This window comes from Haliotis asinina, chromosome 2 (assembly GCF_037392515.1).
Source record: "Haliotis asinina isolate JCU_RB_2024 chromosome 2, JCU_Hal_asi_v2, whole genome shotgun sequence".
NCBI classification, from domain to species: Eukaryota; Metazoa; Mollusca; class Gastropoda; order Lepetellida; family Haliotidae; genus Haliotis; species Haliotis asinina.
Window position 1 is genome coordinate 51,755,198 of NC_090281.1, and position 21,884 is coordinate 51,777,081.

At 38.9% G+C, this 21,884-nt stretch overlaps 3 protein-coding genes across 3 annotated transcripts in view; 1 reads left to right on the forward strand and 2 right to left on the reverse strand.

The window, feature by feature from the left end:
- Nucleotides 1-1,548: 1,548 nt before the first annotated feature.
- On the reverse strand, nucleotides 1,549-7,154 carry LOC137272645 (DNA excision repair protein ERCC-8-like). Its single transcript, XM_067805040.1, has 5 exons — nucleotides 6,847-7,154; nucleotides 6,308-6,533; nucleotides 5,795-6,012; nucleotides 5,203-5,303; nucleotides 1,549-4,787 (listed from the first exon to the last, which is right to left on the reverse strand). The coding sequence occupies exons 1-5, from the start codon at nucleotides 7,017-7,019 to the stop codon at nucleotides 4,297-4,299; spliced, it is 1,209 nt and encodes a 402-aa protein (XP_067661141.1). The 5' UTR covers nucleotides 7,020-7,154; the 3' UTR covers nucleotides 1,549-4,296.
- A 307-nt stretch (nucleotides 7,155-7,461) lies between these two features.
- LOC137272646 (RNA 3'-terminal phosphate cyclase-like protein) lies at nucleotides 7,462-15,402 on the forward strand. The gene is made up of 9 exons (XM_067805041.1): nucleotides 7,462-7,632; nucleotides 8,695-8,766; nucleotides 9,293-9,468; nucleotides 9,578-9,652; nucleotides 11,463-11,587; nucleotides 11,824-11,949; nucleotides 13,069-13,228; nucleotides 14,479-14,582; nucleotides 15,229-15,402. The coding sequence occupies exons 1-9, from the start codon at nucleotides 7,503-7,505 to the stop codon at nucleotides 15,392-15,394; spliced, it is 1,134 nt and encodes a 377-aa protein (XP_067661142.1). The 5' UTR covers nucleotides 7,462-7,502; the 3' UTR covers nucleotides 15,395-15,402.
- Nucleotides 15,403-16,594: 1,192 nt separating this feature from the next.
- The window catches only part of LOC137273889 (nardilysin-like), a 28,787-nt gene continuing 23,497 nt past the window's right edge, over nucleotides 16,595-21,884 (reverse strand). The window contains exons 29-33 of the mRNA XM_067806788.1: nucleotides 21,452-21,588; nucleotides 20,854-20,944; nucleotides 20,067-20,183; nucleotides 19,648-19,737; nucleotides 16,595-18,319 (exon numbers count right to left, since the gene is read on the reverse strand). Of these exons, the coding sequence (XP_067662889.1) occupies nucleotides 18,125-18,319; nucleotides 19,648-19,737; nucleotides 20,067-20,183; nucleotides 20,854-20,944; nucleotides 21,452-21,588 (630 nt within the window). The 3' untranslated portion in view covers nucleotides 16,595-18,124. The remainder of the gene's footprint in view (nucleotides 18,320-19,647; nucleotides 19,738-20,066; nucleotides 20,184-20,853; nucleotides 20,945-21,451; nucleotides 21,589-21,884) is intronic.

The window sequence follows — 21,884 nt, forward strand, 5'->3', positions numbered from 1 at the left end:
TCTGGTATATTTTATTTATCTGAATATTACCAGTATTCTAAAGTACATGTTAGGAAGCAGAGAACTCAAGGTATACGTGGATTATGCAAGTAACTTTGGATTCTTACAAATGTACAGTGGAAGCTGTCTAAACCGGCACTCATCTGGACTGAAGAAATAATCCAGTTTAGACAACATGACCGATTGTAGAGCTGATGATAAATGTTCAAGCCACAGACGGAACTGAGATTTTATGCTGGTGTTGACACCTTGCCGGATTGGACAGATGTCGGTTCAAACAGCTTCCACTGTACATGGATACAATTCTGATTAGAATCACGCTTTAGTTGTTTGGTTTACAAAAAGGAAGTTGTGTATTTTTTATGGTTCTTAGACATGTATTGTTGTTTGGACATATTCACACAAATCATATTTATACCCATGTGTACATCACATAAATTTGTTCCCACAGTTTAGTTACGATGATTCACAAGTCATCATTATCATCGTCACCATCATCATCTTCATCATCATCATCAATCAGTGTCATATCCATTGTGAATTCTCACTCCACAACTGTAGACCATGCTATTTTTGGCCATGTTTAGGGATCTTATTAATTATTTGGATTCATAAATAGAATTATTACTGCCTTTTATACCTCTCTATTCTATAATTTGTTATCAGCCAAATATTAGACAAATATTGCACTCTCAGATTTGTTGCCATAGTCACCAGTGTCTTGTTTACTTGACGAGTGCAGAGGAAACAGTAGTGTACTGAATGCTGATTGGGTAAAGGTTTTTTAAATGGAAATGCCATGGTTTACAGTACTTGTTCACAACATTAATGTTGATCATGTTGTTTTCAATAAAATGTTGTAATATATTTCAAATTCTGTTTGTTTCCTTTTTGTCTGACTTTCATACAAATGAAGAAAGGGTAGCATACAAGAATATGTTAACTGGGATTTAACAATTTCAACATTATTGCACACACATAGGAATGTGTGTCTCTGGCTTCTTGTACTCGTCTGAACATGGATTCCATGAGACACCAAAAAATGGTTAACCATGGACCTTATTATACCATCATGTTGTAGGAGGGGTGCACATATATCATGAAGTCATGGTTATCGGGGAAATGGGTGTGGGGGGAGATTTTGCCATGAGATACCATGAGAGGTGCACAAAGTCTGTAGTCTGTCTGACTTCCAGTTTTGTGGAAGCCAATGTAGCTGAGTGAGATGGCGGCCAATTTTGTGTGGTGGCGATAGAAGCCAGATTTTGACTGTGTGTTCCAATCCCAGATAGCACTAAACCCAACAAAAGTACTAAAATCTGTACTTTACTGAGAAAGTGCGATCCCAAATATAATGTTACATCAGACACAGGCAAACTGTAGTGCAAATGTGGTTGCGCAGCTTAGAGAAAATGACCAGCCTTCATATATGAACACTGGTAATATTCTCTACACTGCGCAAACCCCACTTGTGCTACAGTTTGCCTGTGCATCAGACCATGTTCTAAATCAGAATCTCAAAATGCTAAAACAAACAACAGAATTATCTTCAAACTTTTTTTATTTACAATATTTTTTTCCAATCCAGACTTGAAACATATCAATCATACTTCAATGCCACATGAACAAATATTCATTCCACACTATCACACACCATCCTTCATGTGTCCAGGTCTTGCATTTCAGTGAACCTACTCTAATCCCTGGATCAGAGTGTGTTGTCAAAATCTCAAATTACCCATCCTCGATTTTCATTCACATTTTACCAGTCAAACAAGCACTGAAATCAGGGAAAAAAGAAATGCGTATGGGAGCACCTGTTTGGGATGAGAGGACATCCTTTCCATCCAAACAGATTTTGAAGGCTTACATGTTAGTCTGTTTTTCACTACTGACTTCATCACAATCCTGGGACTGGTCACAATGTTGTTGCCTTTTCACCAACCCAGTGTTGTGGTCATTTGCATTCTGACTGGTATGTCTGTCTGACCGAGTAGCTGGCTATCAGAAAATCAAGGGCACGTAATTAGAGGTTCCTTTAGATTTACTGAAATGTAATCTTGAGATACAGAGGGCTCTCCATAGAGGCTTAACATAAAATATACCCTGAGATAATGTCTCTTAGCAGCATTTGGACTGTTCAGTGGCTAGTTACCTGATGAAGGGGTGTCTGAAATGACCCTGAAATGTTGTGTGTCAAAGAATTAATAGAAGATTTATCCATAAAAGATATTGGTCTTACCCTGAGATAGTATAAAAATTACAGTTTCACAGAAAATGCCCCTATTAGCCAGTTATTCCTTTAACTGAATATCTTTCTCACAATAAAAATACATTCTTCATTCATTCACACACATGCACATAATATAATGAAATTCCATACCATCAGCAACAATGATATTAAGTAACATGCTGTGACAACACTACCTTAACACAGTCTTTTAAGTTACCATGGCAAAGTGATATGATTATTCAAATGAACATTCAGAATGATCAAGAACAATATTCAGCTGAAAATGATGAAAGGAAAACTCATCAGATTTACTTTTGTGTCCTCTTTACATGTCTTTCATTCCACACAGGATGTAGAAAGATCTGGGCCCCGTTTCACAAAACTCTCGTAAGCCTAAGATCTCGTAACTTTTCTCGTAGCATTTGCACCTCCTATGTTACAGTATGCCAGGAACGAGAGCTACGAGAAAAGTTACGACATCTTAGGCTTACGAGAGTTTTGTGAAACAGGGCCCTGGCTTATAATTGATTTTCAGTAACCCATGCTAATAGTAAGAGACAACAAACATGATCGGGTGGTCAGGCTCGCTGACTTGGTTGACACGTCTTTGTATCCCAGCTGCACAGAACAATGCTCATGCTATCGAACAGTCATGGTATCATCACTTTGCAGGTGCACTTGATTACTGAACAACTTCAAATATGTAAAGCAGGTATTGTGTCATATGCTTCAATAAAGCCCATTACGCTAAGTATAGGTTAAAACACATTTCCGACGTTTTGATGAGATGACCTAATGTATAGTGAGAGGCATACTTCAGGTTTATATTACTGGATAGTGGCAGTATTTGCAGTCCATTTCTTCAGTATAAACACATCTTCTGAAAACCTCTCTGATAATACGAAAGGAACATTGGAACTTCCCTTTTGTTCTTAGAACAATGTAGAAACATTATTTAGATACATTAATATTTACAATAAATAGCATAAATACACTTTGAAAAGAAGATTCACACATGTTAAAGTAAACCTGATTTTGGAGATTTGATGTGATGTTCTGTATGTTAATTGATCAGTACACCTTCAATATACACTTGCTAAAAAGTTATGTACTCACTTAATGACATCAACCTTCTTTGTTTCCATGTAGATCTTTCATGCATCTTAAGAATATATCTATAAATGACATTGATCTCACTTGATACATCTCATTCGAAAGGAAATAATCCTGTTGAAAGAGGAGTCTGAGAACACTGTATATTTCCGCAAATGGTAACAAATACATATCCATGCACAAGTCATATATGATTCACACAAGCTGAAGCTATTGAAAGAACAGTTAGATGTTTACAGGCTCTGTGACCCTGTGAGACAGATACAGTCAAAAATAACTACTGTCATGGAACAGTTACAAATCACTTTATCAGGGTCCCGTTCCACAGATAGATTGTAGAGCGAAGACAGTTACGTCTACGTAAAATATTGGACTTACGATCACCTTAGCTCTATGACCGCTTTGTGAAATGGGTCCCCTGAAGGTAATTTAGGTTTCTTTATTTCGTATTTAGAATGTCACCTTGTAAATAGAAACACAAACATCTGGTAAAAACTTAATACTGGATCTGATACATGGATCAGGGAAACGTGTATAATCTCATGAGGAGATTCTTATCTATGGTCTTCATGTATAAAACAAAATGACTGAGACACTGTATTTGATCATATTGCTGTCCTTTGATCACTAGACAGCATTAATATAGTCGAAATAACTTAATGAATTACAAGACAAACCATTTATACCAGTTCACCATCCATATTCATCATTCATTCTCACTCAAGAAGGTCTGCGTTAGAATACTGGCCTTCAATAACCCATGTTTGTCGTAAGATGTGACTAACAAAATTGTGTGGTCAGACTGACACGTCGCTGGTTCCCAGGTCAATTGCATCATGCTCATCCAGGTGATCTCTAGATTGTTTGGTCCTGAGTCAATTATTTACAGACTGCCACCATATAGCTGGAATATTGCCGGGTATGGCGTAAAAATAAACTCACTCATTCATTCATTCATCCTCATCACTACTCCAGGAGTCAGCTGTAGCTGCTATTCTTTTCACAAAACTTGGATCTTGTTTGTTCTTAGAGTCATCCTTGAGATGATCATCATAGGCACTGTCTGTGTTGGGAACCCACACCAAAATATTGCGGTCACTTCCTCCGCTGAACAGTTCATGGCTGTTAGTGTTAAACAGACAACAGTTGACAACGTTATAATGCCCTCTCAATGTGTTGATGTAGTTGCCTTTATGAAGATCTAAGATGTCGATGTTACCGTCACTTGGCACAAATATCACATCCGGGCAGCCGTCGTGGGACAGACCAATCTGGATATGTTTCTTGCTGTCGTTTTCTATTGAGCCGTAATTCACCATGCAGTTTTTTCCAGTATATGTGTTCCACAAACGCAGTCTGTTGTCTGTGCCGAATGTCACCAGAAACAAGCCATCATGAGTAAAACTCAGGCCATTCACTCGTCCACCGTGGGCTGTTGTGGCTAAAGACAAGTAACACAACATTAAGATACAATCTAACTTTGGTTAAAATGTGTAATAATACATAACAATGAATGAATGAATGAATGAATGAATGAATGAATGAATGAATGAATGAATGAATGAATGAATGAATGAATGAATGAATGAATGAATGAATGAATGAATGAATGAATGAATTACAATATTTCATCTAAAATATTCTTAACAAAGATGAAATTACTAAACTAGTTTACTACATACCTGAAAAGTGATACACCTGAAAAGTGATCTTTGAATGGAAAACAAGAACAAATACACAAATACTTGCCAGGACTGACAGGTTGGTGCTAAATGTTAGTACCTGCAAGTTGTTCAACAAGTTCAGTTCAACCACAATATCTATAGAAATATTTCCGGGACTGGTTCAAGACTTACAGCTGGCAACCGAAGATGCTGCCTCTCCATTGTGTTGATCTAGAGACATGAGATGCCCCTTGGCTGTACGTACATCCCAGAGCAGGACACGATTGTCAGCACTGAAACAGAGTTGTGTAACCCCATCACTGCAACATCGTTAGATTTCAAATATCTCCTCATGTTTGCTCATGTTTCATTCATATCCGCCATGTGACAGTGACAGTACACAATTGCATCTGAATCAGATAATATTCAGTGATAAATATTGTTACTAATCAGGATATGATTTCAAGTCACCAAACCTGGCCACCAGATCAGTTTTGCCCCTTCTAATGACCGGAATAGTTTGGTAGGTACCTAGTCTAACTGTGAATCTTCATTGCAGATCCTATTAAATAACAAGTCAATCACATGCCAACCAATTTCTTTTTATCCAGATGGGTCGTATTATTTGCTTCCTCCCCTTTTTCAAAATCCTTGATCCATGTCTGGCATCAACATTGTATCACCGGCTCATAACTCCATTCTGTTAAGATAAGGGCTTGGGGCCTACCGGTATTTATACAATAAGATGAAAAAAATCTGAATTAATGGGTTTTATTGAACTAACCTGCCTGTTGCCAAAATAAACTCATCCCTTGAAGACCACTTGACTGACATTACACATGACCTGTGTCCCTTGAGCATATGGGTTGCTGACCCAGCCTTCAGATCTACCAGCTTCACAGTTGAACCTTGACAGCCAACAGCAAGCAGGTTGTGTTTGGTGGCAATGGGAGACATGTGATGACTGTATACAATAGTGCTGAACTCAAATGTATCTGCTGGCTGTGGATAAAAAGAGATCTTGAACACCTGTTTTTATGAAAACATGTACATACCAAATTGAGTTCTGAGTTGACAATAAGAGTAATTTGACTTACTGTTTAACAAATTCTTTTTGTTTAAGTTGATCCAAAGGTCATTTGAAATGATACATTGGTAGGCAATATGAGAACTTAAAAAACACTATTCTAAAATGATTTTGGCAAGGTTTGATGACATTAGACAACAGACAAGACAAATGATTAAGCATTCCAGACATATGTTATAATAATCACTACTGCACAATGAAAACTCTCACCACAAGCCTGTTGGTATCCCACACTTTCAACAGTTTATCAGTTCCACTGGAGGTGAATATGCCCGTGTCTAACGGGTACCACTGTACAGTCTGGATGCTGTGTTTGTGCATGTATCTATTGGATCTGTCCACTCCACAGACATACTTATAGGAGTGCTTAACATTCCCACTGAAATTCTCCAGGTCATGAACAGATATTCCCCCAGTGGAGCCTCCGGATAACAAGCTGAAAACAAATGCAACAAAGTAAACAGTTGATTGGGTATAATGATACAAACAGATACCATTTCGAGATGGTCATGAATAAGGAAACAGAAACAAAGAAAACTTTTTTCAGAAATGTTTCTGATACAAATCTTTCGGGAGATTTAATTATGTTAACCATGTAACCATGTAAATGTGAAGGATGAGATGAATCATATGAATGAATGAACGAATGTTAACGTCAGTGGGAAATCATTTGTAATCAATACGTAAAAATTCGGTGCCTTGGAATCTAATACCTACAGCCACCAGCGTTAAAAATAAATCATGCTTACTATCTTGATTCAATCAAGTCGATGTCCATGGTGTTAATGCCACCATCATGGACTCGGTCGACATCTCTGTGTTTACTAAGTTCCAAACTAAATATTCTTCTGGTTGTTTCAGCTCTAGATAATATCAGAGGGTTGTTAATGCCGTATTCTCTGTCCGTAAATAGTCTCAGCATTTTGATCCAGAACTAAACACAACCGGGAGACATCGGACTCTCAATGAGATTCATAATAACATAAGAATGCTGCAAACATTGCAAAATGCTTTGTAAATCTCAATATAGTTTTGTTTAAAAGCTCTCACACAGCCCGAGTTCATGCCATTTTCCATTGCTTTACAAGTACTGCAATGCGTGCAAGGAGCTCACGAAATGATATAATCCGGACAATATTATTTCACGAACATGTTAACCTGTTAATGATTATATGAAATTTCAATAATATTACAATATATCTAGTATATATTGTTGGTCAAATGACAATTATTTTGTTTAAACTAAGAAGTAAAAATGCCAATAATTTCACTATCACAACACTAGAAAGTATTGGCTTCATCCGGCTAGGGTCAGTTAACTTTATACCAGTTTTGTCAATTTTGAACTGTGCGCGATCTCCTCCCATTAGACGGAACACAGTGCAGACCACGAGGATCGACCATCATGTCAACAAACACGCTGACATTCGAAGGGTGTAATTTCTTTCGCCAGCGTCTTGTTTTGGCAACGTTGAGTGGAAAGACTGTTAAAATAAGAAAAATAAGAGTTACAGATGACAACCCTGGTCTTAGAGGTATACACTAATGTTTTGAATATGGAAAAGATATGGACTTCTAGTGATGTAATCATATACATATATTTGGGTTTTAGTCACAATCGAACACATATATGGAAATTATATACCAGCATATGTATCATACTGAGAAACGAATGTTTGAATTTAGCATTTTCCCCGGCAATTACGAGGATAATTTTGAAAATCAGTGTAAGGCCATCACAAGTACTATAACTTCTTTTTACTCATTACATTTAATTTTTGACCATTTTGAACTTCATAGTGTTGTGGTGAGAGCGTCCTCCTGGAGAATGGAAGGTCGTAGATTCGGCCACTGGCAGTGTCATACCAGAAGGTGTTAAAATATGGTACTTGATAGTCCCAGTTTGGCACTCTGCATTAATTAACGGGTTAACAAGGAGTGGTCATTGTCAGTATGTGTCTGAGCAGGGTATTCATGCTTAAGTGCATCATAATATCTCAGTGAGCGGGCACTATGAAACCAGCCCAGGTCTAGGCTAGTGCAAGCAGCCACAGATACACACGCATGCATGTCATCATATGAGCAAAATATTCTTAAGTGCGGCGTCAAACCCCATTTCATCTCACCTTGAGCTCTCCTCTAGGAAAATTCACTGCTCAAAAATCACACTTTGAAATGACATAGAACAAATGTACAGGTTTGATGTCCTTTCAAACTTGATGTCGTTCTGATGTTACTGATAATATTATGTGAGTGACTTCAATATCAACACCAGGAAGATGTAAACATTGTTACACTGTCAGATGTGATATTTGCATGACTTTGCATGCTAATGTGTATTAGTATGCTGTTTCAGTTTGCTATTCGTGGGTGTTATTTATAATCCACTTCAGCTTCAGTTTGGTTGTCCCATTCATTTTCCTATGGATGTAGCTATAGATTTACCTTTAATTGGTGACGTCTTATGTATTTGTCTTCTTATTATGAGGATAGCATTTTATAACCCCACCATGATGAATAGCTGGTATCAGAGACCATCTAATAAGATGTGGACTCTACTGATATTGTGAATGTTTTTCTTTTCTTTTTTTTGACAGATTTTGAAGCTAGTTTTATCAGGCTTCTTGATAAACTTACAAATGGATCAAAAATTATTGTGAGTGAAACAGGTATGTGATTTATCCTTAAACTTTTGACTTTGCCAAGTAGCTAAATGAAAGTGAGGATATAAACTAATGAAGATATAACGACAATGGAAATGAAAAGACAAAACAGACATTTGTTATCAAGTTCTCTATGAACTACCTCATTAATAATGTTAAGGTGATTCTGTTATTCAGTGATGTATTTGTTTGTACACATGTTCCTCCTAGGGCCATTTATAAGCATCAGATTCTCCAGAGCACATGCATGAAAACTCATGATTTGTTTTTTTCATAAAAGAGGTAACAGTTGATCTTAGTATATGTTTCTTACCATGTCAGTCTCACAGGTGTTTTCTTACAAGTGTAGCTACTTCTTACTTATCTACTGAGTTTAAAATACCAGAAAAGTAAAGTTAACTGATGTTAACAGAATCAAATGTTTCAATGTTTGTTAGGGTTTATCATTTATATTCCAAGAGACTGTCAGTATCGTATCCAACTTGTAATCCATATTAGAATCTCTAATCTAAGTATGTGTGTGTTTATTCAGGAACCAGTGTGTTATATCAGCCTGGGTTACTGTCAGGAGGAAGTATTGAGCATGACTGCAGCACCCAGAGATCCCTGGGATACTACATCGAGGGGCTACTGCTGTTGGCACCATTCATGAAACGACCTATCAAAGCTGTCCTCAAGGGTGTCACCAATGACAAGACAGATCCATCTGTAAGATTTAGCATATACAGAAACATACTATACACAGATACATCAGTACTCTTAAATTTTCACTAAAATATGCTGTATTCGTGTATTGGTAGTTTCTTTCATGTTTCAGGTTGATTCAATCAAATTGTCCACATTTCCTGTGTTGAAGAGGTTTCTGGGTACAGATGAGGGTCTTGAACTCAAGGTAGGTCATGTTTGTGGCCAACTTGTGTTATTCCGAGACATGCTGAATAGCAGCTCATGCCCCTCTGGAAGGATTTCATGTTCGTGAAAGAACGTCAGAACTACTTCAAACAGGAAAGATAACACTTTTCCTGTTTGATTCCTGTGGTACTTAACATCACCAAGGCATTCGTACATTATATTGCTGTTTTTTATTATTTAAACGGATGAAAACAGATTTATTAATGACATATTCTGGCAGGATTAATACCAGATGTTCACCTTATGTTCCAATTATATTTCTGAAAAGGGTTTAATAATCACAAATGGGATTTGATTTAGTGAATATGCAAATCAAATTTAATAAAAAAAAACCCAGCTACGTTAAAAATGACTTTAAAATATTTATCTTCCTGGAGTTTTAGATGAATTGGCTGAAAAATGCATGAATGACTCCCAAAAGGTCAGACTGAAATATTCCTGGAGATGTGAAATATATAGAAAAGATTAAAGAAGAATTGTTACATACAGATATAATAGTATTCTTTTGAAACTTGTAGCAATTTATTAATACATTTCCTAAAACTGTTGGAAACACTCATACATTTGCCACAAGCCCTCAACATCATCAGAACTACTCTCAGTTTGATCAGTGAGAGCCGTTATGTCAACAAACGCATGTTCATGTATTTGAATCTCTCACCGTCAATCTCATGATTCTTATCAAAAACTTCACGTTAGACTGCACAATTCTGTTAGCTATGTTCTTGGTACTTTCACAGTGATGATATATGTGGTTTCATGATTTTTATGCAATAACATAAACTATGAAGTAGTCAGCATTATGTGTGTTCTGATTGGTTTGTCATATTTTTGCACATGACAAGCATTGAGAGGGGACGAGTTGGAGGTTATGGAAAGGGACGAGTGGTGACGAATGGGTTGGTCAGTGACAACTGTCTACTTGAGAAGACATTGTTTGATACAAGTTGTGGTCAAGCGTGACGCTTAAACTGTTGGCTTGTTATGATGGCACCACCCTTTTATGCGACATCATGGCCACAGTTCCAGAGTTGCTTGTTGTAGTATGTTGTAACAAGGTGTGCCATTATGGTTCTGCTCATGATGAGTTAGATATTAGAACACTGACTTGGGCATGTCTTGCTTCTGTGGAAGCCTGGACACAGCATACATACTACTGGCAAACAAGGATAAGTTGATGACTGACCTGACAATTGCTACATATTAGCATGTATGAGTGCTGCCCATTGGTGCTTGCCATTGTGAGTAAAGTGGCCCCTGATTGTCCAAACTCAAGTGTAGTTGCTACACTGACCACGTGAGAGTCTCTATGAGCAAGGTATGTGCAGCTTCATGCTTAATCAATTTCATCGTCATGCACTGCACATGCTCAAGCCTACATCTGCTCTCCCTTTCACTAAACAGATGTGTTTGCTCACTGCCATGCATCGCCTACTTCTCATGAACATGTTCTCTGTGCTTATCCAACTTATCCTTGCATACACACTAATTTTTATGAGTGATGCAACACAAAACCAAACAATTCTTCTGATCATTAATTCTGAAATTCATCAGATAGTTGGTAGCTATATATTTTTAGGTTTATGGCAACATAACAGAATTGCCTTGTTATCCAATCAAACGCCATGGATTAATTGCAATATGTATATTATTACCCATGGTGGAGTTACCACTGATCATTGATGTCTGGTAACAAGTTCACCTTGTTGCCAGGTAACCTGTTGTAGAGACCCCCAATGGTGTCATCCTATGTTCGTGAAAATATTGTATCTTGTTCACCTTGATGCCAGGTGACTCGGCGTGGTGCCGCCCCAGATGGTGGAGGGGAGGTTGTGTTGTGCTGCCCATGTCGTCAGAAGCTCCGACCCATACTGTTTACAGAGGCAGGCAAAGTGAAGCGGATCAGAGGTGTTGCGTATCCTTGACACAGAGAGTAACAATATTGAAAACAGATGCTGACCTGTTGTCTCCTAGCCAGTAATTTTTTAGCAGAGGAAAATTCTGTGAACAGAAAACATCAGTATAATATTTCAATAGTGTTGGGGTTTTTTTTTTGGTAAGTGTTTATGAAAATTGAAAAACTACTGGCTTGATCATGGTTGTTGGCCAGGATTGCTAACTTACATGTTTGAGAAACTTAACTATCATCAGGTGGGCGACAAGAGTATCACCTTCCATCACCAACAGGATTGTGGAGTCAACACGAGGGGTGCTCAACCAGTTCCTGCCAGATATCTACATCTACACAGACCACAGGAAGGGTGGACAATCGGGAAAGTAGGTCACATTTTGCTATAGCTAGTGATCATTGTCAGGAAAGTGGGTTACACCTGGTTGCAGCTCATAATCGTCAGGAAAGTAGGGCACACCTGGCTATAGCTGGTAATCCTGAGTGTGGAAAGTAGGGCACACCTGGATACAGTTGGTAATCATTATCAGCAAAGTAGGTCATGTCTGGCCTGGGTATTGCTGATAATTATCAGGAAGTAGGTCACATCTGGTACTCAGTCAGGAAGGTAGGTCACATCTGGTAATCATGGCCAGGAAAGTAGCTCACATCTGTCTATTACTGTAATCATTATCAGGAAATAGGTCACATCTGGCTAAAGCTTGTAATCATTGTCAGGAAAGTAGGTTACATTTGGCAATAGCAGGTAATCATTGTCAGGAAAGTAGGCGACACCTAGCAATAGCTTGTTATCAGTATCAGGTTGGGAGGGCAAAGCTGGCAGTAGCTGGTTATCTTATTATAAAAGTAAGCTGAAGCTGACAATCACCGGTAATCATGTGGAAAGTAGGCCACACCTGGTAATGACTGGAAAATAGACCACGATTGGCAACTGCTGGTATGTGTCCTTAGCACATGCATGCATACATATAGCACCACAACCGCTGTGTATTATTGTATGTATCAATGTATACTGAAGACATTAATAGAGCATCAGGATCTTGTTATGCTTGTGTTATCATTGCATTCACTATGTCTTTCTGCTGTGTAGAAAAGGACATAGCATGTCAGAATAGGCATAATAGTCATGGCATTTTAAACAAGAAGAACTTTGAAAACAAACAGACTTCAGATGAAGTAAGCAGTGAACCGTAGAAAGACAGAGGGTTCTGTACAAAATATATTAAACCATACTATCAGAGATAGGAGTCTGCGGTGTACTAGAATGCAAGGCTGACTATGAGTATCCAGTTTCACTGTGATATAGCTGAAATAATGTTACATGTCTAATTAACTAAGTAATGTATTGATTAAGAGCCCTCTCATCATCCTGAAGCCCTGGGTCTATTTCTCAGCATGCTAGTATTGCAAGCATTCATACTAAGGCCATACTTGCTCATTCATTGAAGTCGGTGTTCAACCCAGCTAACAAACTTCCACAATTCCAGATCCCCAGGCTTTGGACTGACTCTGGTAGCTGAAACTCTGAATGGGGCGTTCCTGTGTGCAGAGTCCACCTCCAATGAGAAAGGATCAACAGAGGGTCCAACAGTGCCGGAAGACCTCGGCAGAAACACGGCTAAACTCCTCCTAGAGGAGATATACAGGGTGAGCTGATACGGATCTCACTGTTGTCAATAATGTCATGTGTACCTCTCAGATTCACACCCCATGGGGAGTCCAACTTAACACTAACTGATCAACTGATCAAGTATGGTTTTATGGTGCTTTTAGCAATTTTTCAGCAATATCATGGCGGGGGACACCAGAAATGGGCTACACTTATTGTACCCATGTTGGAAATCAAACCTGGTCTTTGGCATGACGAGTGAATGCTTTGACCGCTAGACTACCCCAACAAGCCATTTCGACTTAGAACTACTTCCCAGCATCCTATGTTGGTTGGAAGAGGTAACATAATGGATTATGTAGATGTGCCTTGGTTGATTGGAAGTCATTGTGCCCAAGCAGTATAGTTTGTTGCTCATGATATCTGTCACTTGTTTATCTGGTCCAGACTTGATCACAGGCCAGTCGTATGACTGAAATATTGGTGAGAATGGTGTTGAACAAGAAACAAATTGGACAAGCTTTTCCAGATGTGGTGTATGGTGTATGGTGTATTGGTTTGCCTGCTCGGAGTGTGTACTTGTTATGTATAGGAGAAAATACGCCTCCAAGGTTTTGGTAGACAAAACGGGGGGGGGGGGGGGGGAGAGATTTTCTCGACCCCAATGGTTTTACATTGTCTACCCAAACCGAGGAGAAGTGTTTTCTCTAAGACATATACCGTCAATGATGGGTAATTAAAATTTAGATGATCATTTAATGAAGCTACATAACAACAATATTTGAAGCACCGTTAAATCAGTTTAATGAAAGTAACTATAAGTAGATAATTTAACCTCCCCACGTTTGTCGGCCACGTGGCCGTGTGGTAGAGCGTCTGACTTCTGATCTGATATTTGCACTTTCAATCCTGCCAGGGAAAGTATTTGTGTAGTGAGTTTAATCTTGAATGAAATTTTTCAATTGATTTTAAATGCTCATGTATCATTTGAATGTTGATATTCATATAAAGTTAGGAAAAATAAGCAGTCTTACTAACGAAAAGTAAAACCTGGGAAGAGGTCTTTCTAGCGAAAGGTAAAACCTGTCCCTCCAAAACAAAAACCTAAAATGCAGTTATTCTGGGAAAACAAGAGATGACCTAATACATAGTGAGAAGCGCACTTTAGGTTTATATATCCACTACAAGGTGTGGATTCTGGGTTAGAATCGGTTCAGAGCCATCTAAGCTGGTCATACACTTTCACTAACAGATACTCAATCATCCTTTCACTAACTCACTGTTGCAGGGTGGCTGTGTTGACTCAAGTAATCAGAGTATGGCAGCCCTCTTCATGGTCCTGGGACAACAGGATGTCTCAAAGATACAGACTGGAACCTTGTCGTCTTACACGTATGGAAACACTACTTAAGTCACCAGTATTAATCTATGTTATGTTACTGTATACATCTTTGCAGACATGTTCAGTGAACTCCATTATAACAGTAATGAGCTTTAATGCATTCATTAACCATCAGCCATCCAGACAAATTTCACTCATATGAGAGAGTCTGAACTAAGTTAATAATGGTCATGATGATACTATTCTTATGGTAGGTATGTGTAACAGTGTTGCCAGGATAGTTGTCAAAATATACTGATTTAAACATCACCCAGTTCTTTCAAATTAGTACAGTTCTCATGTTTTGAGAGATTATGTATGGTAATTTGAAAGATTCTGGTGATCGTAGTGTATGAAATAAGCCAAACCCCCTGCCAGACATCAAGGTCGCTATCATCAAAATGTTACCAGGCTAGAATGGATTTAACCAGACCAATCCAAAGAATAGTACTGGAACATGTTTTCTAAAAAATTTCACCAGACCAATTGGCTGGCAAGCTGTAATTTAGATTTTTGACAGAAATCTAGCCCGTCTCAGGTGGTCGGACAGGCTTTTGTTATACACTGGCGATCCATAGTGTGTTTGAGGACTAGAGAAATACCTCTTACATTTGGAAACTGAGACTGACCCATGTAGAGTTAAAATGCCTGTTTCAGGATCCAGTTCCTGCGAGACATCCACCAGTTCTTCCAGGTTCAGTTCAAGGTGGATGTTGAGAGTCATGACCTAGAGGATGAGGAGGGGCTGCAGGAGGGAGGGGAGAAGCTTCTCTTGACCTGTGTAGGGGTTGGTTTTACAAATGTCAGTAAACCTGTTTTATAGCATACAAACAGGGCTTGTGTTTTCATTCCTGGATATTTCCAATGACTCATAGGATGAAATCAGTCCTCATCACGCTTTGCTCATTTTAAGAGTATGTTTAATGGATCTGGTTGTCAGACTTTGTTTTTGATGGAGTGTCATTGTGTAGATTGATATTCACAATATCAATCACTTGTTTGTGTGGTCCAGACTTGATTATTTACAGGGCACCTTCATGAAGATGGAGGATTGTTAAGCACATTTTTAAACAAACATCTCTAGATCTTACAGGATATATATAGCACACATATCCATGCAACTACTGTTGCTCAAGGCACTGGTATTTGTTTTCCCTTGATCATTGGATGTTCGTCTCAGTGTCACATCGTATTATCAATCTCAAGTCCCTGGGGAGTATACAACTCTTGCTGCCACTAGGCACACCGAGTTTATTGTGGCTCCCTCATCCTAATGTGGTACCCAATTCACAGTTGGGTGGACTGGGACACATAGTCACAGTGCTTTGTCCACGTTCTGCAACTAGATGTATGCATGTATGCACGTATTCATGTGGTCACCATCTGATCATATACCAAAAGATTTGAGGGTTCTTTTAAGTGCACAAGGTTGTGTACTGCACACTAGGGGTTGTGACAACACTGAAAGAGTCTGCACACCAAGTTGACTCCAAGGGATTTACACCCGGTAACAGGTGGGGTAGATCCTGACACCTCAACCTCGCTGGATCACTAGCCTGGTGCTTTAGCCAGCTTGCCCACCGTGCCCCTTAGATATAGGAATTAGAGGAATACGTTGTGCATCTGGTGGTCAGACATTTGAACAAAAGCTTCAAAAGTCAACATTCCCATACAAGATCAGCATCTTGAATAGAAAATATAAAATGTGGTAAATAACTCTCTGCAGAACTTTCTATGTATACTCTAAACAGTGATGTGATATACGTGACCTACTCTTGAATGCTGTGATGCCATGGGACAATGATGTTCTGTTCTTCCATGGTCCGTCTCATGAGAATGAATGTGTCCGAAGTACCAGTAACTCATTCTTCATGATTAGACATGATTATTTACAGACCACTTCCATATAGCTGGAATATTGCTGTGCACATGATTTAACAACAAACAGCACCATGTTTTCTTGTGCATGTCCCGAGTTTGAGACTTGCCATTGTTGTCTTAAGGAATAACAAAACAAGTTCAGTAGTTATTGCTTTAGTTTATTGGATGCATGGACAGAACCATAACAAACATAAAATAAAAGAGTTTCACATATATCCATGCTTCCATTCAAAGATGAAGTGAAGATTTAAGATGTGTCCTTGACAGGAAACAGCAGTCAGATGAGTATTCATATCAAACTTCTCTGGGGAAACTTGAAATGTCAACTGTTGTCCACAACGTTGACTTGATGGACTTGAAGAATCACCCGACCACAACTGACATCTACTCATCAACAATCTTATCAAAGACAATCTGAGTGTTGGTTTGAAAAATTTCTTATATTTGTTTTAATGAAAATGAAACATCATGACTGACCACAAGACCTACTTCATTTCATTTTGTTTTTTGTAGATTCCATCATGAAGGGTTGTGTACTGTGTAGAGCGTCTCTTTTGTGGGTTAACAACATAAACTTTGTTCAGTTTATATCAAGATTAACAAGTTAAATTATGATGAATTCCCTGCCCTCATTTACCACCATGGCTTGGTTTTGCATCATCTGTGTTGGCGCTAGTTTAGAACAGTTTCTCTTACTCATAAGCATCAGAGTATCAGTAAGCAATCAAGATGAGTCAGCCTTTGACATGGGTAATCAAATCAGACCAGGGTCCTGTTTCATAAAGGTCTCATGAGCCTTAGATCTCGTAAATGTTTTCATAACATTGGAGGTAGGGATGCTAGGAGGAAACTTACAAGATCTTAAGCTTATGAGAGCTTTGTGACACAGACCCCTGGACATTTCCTGGTCTCCATTACTCTAAGTGGTCTTAGCTCCACTATTTGTTGTAAGTCTTTGTTAAAGCATGAAGCACATTTCTGGTGTACCCTTCTGGGATATTGCTGAAATACTGCTCAATGCAGTATAAAATCAAGCACGAGACCTACATACTGGTAACATCTCTATGTGGAACAGGATAAAAGACTAAGGCACTACTTAAATATTAACATGGTTGAAAATGAGTCCAGGTATTTATCATTACTGAATGAAGGTAAAACATACTGTCTAACAGAGGATGGGTGAACTTATGAGACTCCACAACACCTCACAGTGATCCATACATGGTATCACTGCTTCACCAAATTCAAAAGGAATGTTGGGAACCAACATCAGATACAACTCCTGCGTGGCAATGGTGAGCAAAGAGGTTATGAACTACTTCTGGACCATTTTTAGCCATTTCACCACATAGGCCATCCAGAATAAGTACAACTGAGGGCAACTGGACCCTGAGATACCAAAAGTCAACCTCTGAAGCACTGGGTTTAATAAGCACAGCTCCACCAAATGTTAACAAATAGGTGATATAGAAGCACTATGTTCTAGCACATATCTTTTTCATTTCATCATGAAATTCAACGATCATATATGATAATGTAGTTGTTCACTTGCATATCAAGTAATAAATAAACCTTGAGCTTTTCATTACAAAGAAAAGTTCCACATTGTTGACGTCTTCAAAAGTAAAACAGGATCACAGATGCTTTAAAACTACCTAACTGACTGGTTCTGTCACAAAGAGATTGTTGTGTATGGGAACTGAGCAAGTCCTTGTTTAAAGTGAGGTATGTCTGTGATGAAGGTCATCCCATTAACCTTAGGCTGCAGGAACACCAGAGCTTGTGCTTCCTTCTCATGCACATCCGGCTCACCTTCCCCGCCCTTGTTTTCTACGGGTACATCACTACTGTCTGTCTTCCCTTCAACCTGGAATAGTTCAGAATATTGGTTTGAGTTGTATCAGCAACACTGTAATATTCTGTAGCAAATGTAATGCATCGTATTCTATATTGAAGCAATCTGTGACAAAAAGTCTATCATCCCCAACTTTGCACTTCTATCACCCAGAATCATTCTGAGTACATTTGAGTGTTATTTGGATTTCAATGGTTGATCTCATTAGACTGAACATATTGTTACTAGACTTGGGCTTAGAATTAGTGGCCAGTGTCACAGAATGTGAATCTGTGGGATTAGGTCTGAAAGGTTTAACAAGTAACTAGCAGCTACACTAAATGCAGACTTGTCACCACTGGGGATTGGTTCTGACCCATGCAAGTCACACTGAAGGTATCCCTATTGTGTATGCACTAGTAGCTACACTAAATGCAGACTTGTTACCACTGGGGATTGGTTCTGACCCATGCAAGTCACACTGAAGGTATCCCTATTGTGTATGCACTAGCAGCTACACTAAATGCAGACTTGTCACCACTGGGGATTGGTTCTGACCCATGCAAGTCACACTGAAGGTATCCCTATTGTGTATGCACTAGCAGCTACACTAAATGCAGACTTGTCACCACTGGGGATTGGTTCTGACCCATGCAAGTCACACTGACGGTATCCCTATTGTGTATGCACTAGTAGCTACACTAAATGCAGACTTGTCACCACTGGGGATTGGTTCTGACCCATGCAAGTCACACTGACGGTATCCCTATTGTGTATGCACTAGTAACTACACTAAATGCAGACTTGTCACCACTGGGGATTGGTTCTGACCCATGCAAGTCACACTGACGGTATCCCTATTGTGTATGCACTAGTAGCTACACTAAATGCAGACTTGTTACCACTGGGGATTGGTTCTGACCCATGCAAGTCACACTGACGGTATCCCTATTGTGTATGCACTAGTAGCTAGTTCGATAGTAGTCTTCCATCTCTAGAGTACCTATTTATTATTATGGTTTGTTTCATACTCTAAGCACTTGACCCATGAAGGTCCAGGGTAGAATAGGCCTCTAGTAACCCATGCTTGTCATAAAAGGTGACTATGCTTGTCGTAAGAGGCAGCTAACGTGATCGGGTGGTCAGGCTCACTGACTTGGGTGACACGTCATCGGTTCACAGTTGTGCAGATTGATGCTCTTGCTCTTGATCACTGGACTGTCTGGTCCAGACTTGATTATTTACAGACTGCCGCCATATAGCGGGAACATTGCTGAGTGCAGCATAAAACCAAACTCGCTCCCTTACTCTAAGCACTTTCTATTGTGAATGACTGTCATAACGAGAACCACCTGACCTACCTGCAAGCTGAGTTTCCTCTGTCTGTCATCAATATACTGGTTATACCACTCCTTGAGTTCATCTTGAGTTACAGTCTGCAGTATTGCAATCTGTCAACACATTGGCATATCTCAAGCCATGTCATACATGCTGGTCAACTCACATATTCATATAAATGCTTGACACTGAAGGTCAGGGTTATGCCTTACCACAGATTGCCATGATTTCTTTATAAGATATAGATCACAGTCATGATGAGGTATAAATATGATAATACTTCGTGTATTGTCCATCTTATCAGAAGTTAATATAATGAAATGTGTGGAGCATATATTGAAGTATTCATGAAACATTTCCAAGGGGAGACAACCATCAACAATAATCAGTGGACCACTACTTGGACAGTTACAGACCATGTTGTCTACATTGACAGACCCACCTCCTTTTCCAGCACATCAAACACATACGACTTGTCATGGATCTCCCGCCAGAGTCGAGTCGCCTCCTCCCCAAGATGTGTGTCCTCAATCATCTTGTTTGTAATCAGGGAATCAACCTAATAGACACATAGTGTTTTAGATGGTTGTTCAGCTATCGTATGTCAAACTCCATTTTGTTCATATTTCAAATTCAGTGTTATTTCCTTTAGGTTTACAAGGCAGCATGGAAGCTGTTACCAACAATAAGTATCAGAAGGAAATCAACATACTGTGGGAATCCGTCATGTCATGTCAGCTGGACCAGAGTTTGTGAGTGAGTGAGTGAGTGAGTGAGTTGGGTTCAGAAGTGCTTTGAACAGTATTATAATTACAGTATGTCAGGTTGATGTTGGAGGAAAGCCTTAAGTGATGTGGGTATCAGACATTTAGCACTGTCGAGAAATCTGTGATCACAGGTATGCTGCTTAGACACCTTAAAACAAAAACCAGGATGAGCCCACAATCCAAGTTCCTGACATCGCCAAGGGACACAACTCTACATAGGAGGAAAACTTGAAGGGAGGCAGGTCAGGGAAGTTTTGTGAAACCCACAAGTGTATGTATGGTGCTGACAAATGAAGGGTGAATGACAGATTAAAATCCTGACAATACAATTCAGCATGTCTCGCCTTGGACGATTGGACCCCTTGTCTGAATATCTGCAATGTGCCAGTGCTTTGTTTATATGCCATCTTGTGCAGTTAAATAACTTAGATATGTTTAGATAGTCAAGCTGGAAAGTCTCACCAAGCTGTCAAACTCTTCCTCAGTCATTGCATGAAGAATTCCTTGGAATTCCCCAAGAAAGTCTGCCATCAGCTTCTGCACATCATTCATGCTGAAATGAAATAGCTGACGTAAATACTGAAGCTCCAATAACAAAAAATATCTCTCTCTATCCTGTGGATCTATGAGATACCTGGTTAAATGTATATAGCTGTGATATCAACATGATAAACGTATCACAAAGAGCATGAGAAAGTGGGATTTGATGCCACAAACAGAATTTCAGGTACATGAGTTTACTTAATGCGTGAGAAAATCCATAGTTATAGATGTCTACCTCTTTGGTGAAACACATAAGCATCAGGATCAGTATAAATCGAAGATTCAAATACTTCAGAGGCAGATTCTAATGCAACCATGACATGGATCTTCGCACATTAATTTCCACCTTTTCAACACATAAGCTACCATTCCTCAGTGTATCATTACCATCCCTAAGAACAACAGGATTTGATTACTTTCTATCACATGTACCTTGTGTATGCAATACACATTTGCACCACTGATCATTTTAGACTTCCATGATATACTGGTTGCTCAATGGCACTGTCTCAGTCACCTGTGTTTGCTTGACTGGCTCTCAACAGTAACAGACAATCCCAGAATGCCATTGGTCAACATGGAGTAGCAGAAGACACTATAGCCTAGCTGGTGTTTGGTTCGTAGAAAGTCAAAACAGGGTTCTTTCATTCGTGTCTGAAATCATCCCAAACCAAGAAAATGAACAAAAGAAGAAGGTAACAGTTAGTTAAATACTTGTGACATCCAGCATCTTGGGGGTGGGAATAGCCTAGTGGTTAAAGTATTTGCTTGTTACACCAGGGACCAGGGTTCAATTCCCCATAAGGGTACAATGTGTGAAGCCCATTTCTGGTGTACCCTTCCATGATATTGCTGGAATATTGCTAATATAATATAATATAATATAATATAATATAATATAATATAATATAATATAATATAATATAATATAATATAATATAATGAACAAA